This window comes from Sinocyclocheilus grahami, unplaced genomic scaffold (assembly GCF_001515645.1).
Source record: "Sinocyclocheilus grahami isolate Dianchi unplaced genomic scaffold, SAMN03320097.WGS_v1.1 scaffold8.1, whole genome shotgun sequence".
Classification (NCBI taxonomy): domain Eukaryota; kingdom Metazoa; phylum Chordata; class Actinopteri; order Cypriniformes; family Cyprinidae; genus Sinocyclocheilus; species Sinocyclocheilus grahami.
This window is the reverse complement of record NW_015505187.1, coordinates 3646262-3651622: the sequence shown is the minus strand read 5'-3', so window position 1 is coordinate 3651622 and position 5361 is coordinate 3646262. Positions and strand designations below refer to the sequence as shown.

Here is a 5361-nt window from a genome sequence, read left to right as displayed (position 1 = left end):
ACATTTTTTATTTGTTGTACCCAATTAGCCCTATGTCACAGGGGTAGATTACTATTTTTTACTCTCTTCTAGAAAAAATTTGATTGTTAGCACAGAATGTATCTGTAAAATAAGTGCTAAATACGTGATATATATGCTAGGCTTACTCAACTCAAGAACAGGTGAAGAATTACAGCTTCAGATAACCTGTTGATATCTGCTTATCACTACTTAACAGATGCCACACTAATATATTGATAAAAGGAAATCTTAATTTAAACAGTTTTCTTCCCTACAAACTATTTTTAATACAGCGTTTTGATTTCTAAAGCATGAGATATTGAAAGCTGACAACACATATGTGGTCTTTGGCTACCAGGAATCTGAGAAAGCATCTGAGAAAGTACTGCACTCTGGTGGCCAAAGGTTACTAGTGCATTGTTGTCAAAAAAGGTCAACGTGGGTTCAATAGACTATATCTTTGTCCTTGGGAAACAGTGTAATGTTCAATATATTTTTTGTCAAAACATTAAGATATGTGCAAACACAGTAAATGACTTTAACAATTAAATCCACACTATAAGAAATGTTCAAAGAAATATAAAAGAAGTAAAAAAGTGAAAAAAGTCTCCTTTTTATGGCCTACGGTGAAAAGCTTTTAACACGTGCAGTCAGAGCATACTATGCTATTCAATCTATGGAGGTTCAAACCTTTTAAAGGGTTAATAATAAATCCAATATATGAGTCATTTAATGGATTATAGTAGTGCTTTAGCCATGGATATTTCCTGCATTGCATTCGGAGTGATAGCCAGGTGGGCGACAGGATTGCTTTCTGAAATTGAATCTACTGTACTTAAAGCGTTTGAAAGACTCTCAGTTAAAGATCCTCTAATGCATTACTGAATCTCTTTACAAGAGCAAAACTGGCTCCACGTCTGAATAGGCACCTTTTAAAATGTGAAAGTAACTACTTTAATGAGGGTTGTAGGTATTTTTTTACTTCAAGGTTAAGTGTTTCTCTATTTGATTCACTAACATGAGCATAAATAAAAGAAGAAGCGAGCAGGAATGGTTGAAATGATTGAAAAATGTTACTGCTAACAGCTTAATGCGTATTACACTCATATTTGCCATATAACCATCTAACACATTTCATATAAATGAGGATGAGGGGTAGATTTAATCTACTGTTGTATTTGACTAGTTTTAATTTAATTTAATTTACTTTTCACAGATTTAAAAATCATCTCTCTGGAATTTAAAGTTAAAGATGTATTTTCCATATTTTACAGTTCATTTACATATAATTTTACGTCACTATTGAAGTCTGAGAATTTTGTAGTGTTTCATGTTGTTGTTTTTTTTTACTGAATAGCAATAGCGTACAGATAAAATGCAAAAATCCACATTATAAATATTTGTTTTTTAATTAATTATTTAAGTGTAATGTATTTCAGTCTCTGAGTACTTTAATTGCATCAAATTAGATTACATTTGACATTTAATCATACTGTATATGATGGGCAAATAAATATATATTGAGACTATTGCATAGTTTGCATCCACTGGAACATCTTATCCCACTCAATATTGTGAGCTTTAAATGAAACGAAACTAATGCAACTAATGTTCTTGTGTGCAAATGTTCTCTTTTATACACACACACACACACAAGCAGCACCTTGAAGTGTCAGCATGTGGCCATTTGTTCATGACAATGGTATTAAGAAGGTGTGAATGATGTGTAACATTTGTTACATTAAGCAAACAGACACACAGAGCTCATTTCCTCTCTTTCTCTCTCTTTTTCAACATCCAACTCATCACACTATCAACTGTCCTCCTTCTAGCAGCTGACAAATGGCGTATGATTGGGACCAAGCTGCAGTCAATATTTACCGAGAGACGCATTTCAAAAAGCACCCGAGGATTTAATTTTGACAAATGGGATCATTAAATACAACTTTTTGAAATGTATTATTGATGAAAAAGTCATTTTATGCAAGAATGTTCATTAAATATGACAGAAACAACATTACACGAATACAAAAACAGTCATTTAAATTATGTACAATCTTATTTACAACACAGAATGGTAGGTCGTGGATAACATTAAGTTGGTTAATATTACAAAGCAGCATTTACTGAGTACCTCAACGATTATTATTGATAAATAAAACCAATTTCAATGTAGTTCAGTTGTACAGTCAGTCAACATGTTAAAAAGATCCACTGTCTATACAATGACATATTTTTTATGGATAGTACGGCTTTTTTAAAGCATGTATTATAACCAAGCCTAGACAGAACTAAAGATTTGTTTAGCATTTTCAGCTGTGAATTTGAGGGCAAATCTTTGTCATTGTGCTGTATGGAGGTTTGTAATTGCTACATTCTTATTGGTATCTGAAAGCATTATCAAATCATCCAAAATACTTCATAAATGAACATGCAATGTGAATATCAGGCATTCAGATTCTGCAGAGCGTTCTGTGGAAGCAGATATCCAGGCTGGAGTGTCTCGCTCCCTCACTCTCACAGGACGTGGTAGACTGGTCTGTTGCTGGAACTGTCTGGAGAACTGCACTGGGAATCACTTCCAGTTGGAGAGAGAGCAACCATGTTCCTCATTCCCACTGCAACTCCCGTATCTACAGAAGACAGCCTGTCCACAATGCTGGACAGACACTGCAAACTCGACGCTCCTAGAGTTCTGTCCACTGCGCAAGCTGGAGTAATGAAGAAAGAGGAAATGGCATAATTAATGACAAGCACTATGTGACACAAGGAAATTTAAAAACATAAAAATGATCTTGTTTCTTACCATTTTGTGCTTCAAAGTTGTAGTTGTTCCCAAAGTTTGGATTCATTTGAGGCCATACAGGACTATTGCAGTCAACCTAAAGTGAAAAACACAAAAAGTTCCATCAGCATACATAAATATAAAGCATTAAACATCATATATATATGTGACATGGATTGGTTGCTTCCTCTTCCACAACTCGTGCAGCACTGCATAGTCTGTGCACTTCACTGTATCTCTTTCTTTCACACGCTGGTTACTTCACGAGGGACTCCCACGCTATGCTGGGCTTCAGGCGTAGCGAATTGATTGAGTCAGTGGAAGCCACACCAGTTTGTGCAAGATGACACTTTCTCTGAGTAAATCTGCAGAAAATCCTGGCAGCAGCGCAGCTCATGCAGTCAGTCAGGAATGCGGCACGGCCGTCACTTTCCTGCCAGTCTCTGTTGGTTGGATTTACTGAGGCTTTATTAGGCTATAAAGAGTCCAGTGGGAAAGCCATTACTATATCCTCCATTCTTAACCCCTGTACTGAGATTTTGTAGGAACCAACATCTCACATTGTTTGCAGAATTGCTGTTTGACTTCTATAGCCTTCTTAGCCAGGTCACACTTGTAAAAGACATTTTAATCCCAATGAATGTTCTACCTCATTAAAGGTTTGCAAACTAACTCACTCAGAACATTTACATCTTGAAGTTTTGTCCTTGTCAACAAATGGTTCAAAGTCTCTAATATAAATGGCAATGGCAATCTTTCAATAGAGATTTTAATCCGAGTGAGTCTTTTTCCTGGTTACATAAAAGTTAATTAACAAAAATGTTTTGTCAGTTAACCTAAAAATGTGCTTGATGTGGTAACATCTCAATTACTATTTGTATCATAGCTAATTCAGAACAATTGAGTCTAGAAGACCTCCTTGGCCAGCAAATGATTAGCACCAAGCTAAATTAGCAAAACTACACAGATTTTTCTAAACAGTAAGGTCCGAATCAAAGAATATGTCCAAATTTATGTAAATCATGATCATAGTGTCATTAGCGAACATGTTTTGAGAAGCAACCTCATAGTAAACAATGACAATTTGGGTGTCTTCAATACATATATAGCATATTAGAGGTGGACTAAGCATTGAAACAGACACAACTAAGATTATTTAATAAACTCTACAAATTTTTTTTAGCCCAAAATCAACCCTATATGTTAAAATGTGCCACATATACTGTAGAAGTTCCCTGGCAAACAGCAGTAAGCTTATATCTTAGCGTATAAAAAGAGCCAGATGTGGGCAGCAATTTATTGTTGTCATGCTGAGACTGAGGCATCACTGACTCCATTTGATGGACAGAATGCTCTGTGTGCTATTGAGATAAAACATGAAGACGAAAACATAGACAGACCAGGACAAGGACCTTACAATAAGATCCACATTCAAATGGATTTTTTCCATGCATTTGGGCCCTGACCTTTCGAAATCTCCCTCTAGAAGAGGAAACGGGAGTATTTCAGTTTTGACAGATCTTCAGTATGATGTCAATCAATCTAAACCCCACAGTTTGACTTGAAGAGTAAGAAAGTAATGTTTACCATGCTTTCAGAACAGCTTGAGGAGGGGCTGGCCGGCTCAGAGCTGCTTTCCATAGGCAGACTGTAGTAGTTCTCCACCTGTTCCCTGAGGAGCTCCTGAAGGCTTTCGATGTACTGGATGGCGTTCCTCAGGATCTCCACTTTGGGAAGACGCTGACTGGGGTTCGCCGAGGTGCAGCGCCGTAGTGCCTCAAACGCATGGTTCACCTTCTTCAGCCTGCGGCGCTCCCTCATAGTGGCGGCTCTCCGGCGGTCCACCGTGCTGGATTTGCGCTTACAAGCTTTGCAGGCCCATTGCAGACAGTGACCTGGCTGGTGTGGGGCCCCAGGGGCCCGGACGTGCTCGTCCTCTTCAGACCCTGCCAGTTCCCCTCCGGGGCCGAACTCCAAAGCTTCAGGCGACGAGGCGCAATTGCTATCGTAGAAGATCTGGGATGTAGAGAATACGTCCATGATTGGTTGGATTTGTGTGGTTGTAGGAGATCTGTGAGGGGGCAACCATACGGCCCTTCTTATATGCCGGGGCCCACACTGGTCAGCCCTAATGACCGTGCCCCATTGGCCAAAGCAGGGCTCAGCGACCCCCCTTCCCCACCCAAACCCAACACCCCTACTGAGTTTCCCACATCTGTGTGGAGGGGTGGTTTCTCACTCAGTTCAACAGTGAGACGGTCATTACAAGAGGGAATTATCATCAATAAACATTCATGTGAAGAAACTCTTGCTTTACAGTAGATGTCTACTTTAGATCTTACTTTACTTACTTCAGGGGTTTTTTTTGTACTTTAACTGTAAAACGTAGAGATTTTTAGCTGTAGCCATTCATATTTTGTCTTCAACTGTGTCCAAGTATTTGTATTGATTATTAAAAGTCTTGATTGCATATATAGTTAAGTCCCCCAGATATACATATGCATGGGCCCCCTGAAAGTTGAAGAGAAGAGTTTAATTTTAGTAAAGATGCATTCAAATACAGAACCAAACCAATA

The 5361-nt window shown here is 38.2% G+C and overlaps 1 protein-coding gene across 1 annotated transcript; it reads right to left on the bottom strand.

The window, feature by feature from the left end:
- Positions 1–2517: 2517 nt before the first annotated feature.
- On the bottom strand, positions 2518–4825 carry LOC107591349 (myogenic factor 5-like). Its single transcript, XM_016280492.1, has 3 exons — positions 4373–4825; positions 2807–2882; positions 2518–2711 (listed from the first exon to the last, which is right to left on the bottom strand). The coding sequence occupies exons 1-3, from the start codon at positions 4823–4825 to the stop codon at positions 2518–2520; spliced, it is 723 nt and encodes a 240-aa protein (XP_016135978.1).
- Between the last annotated feature and the right edge of the window lie 536 nt (positions 4826–5361).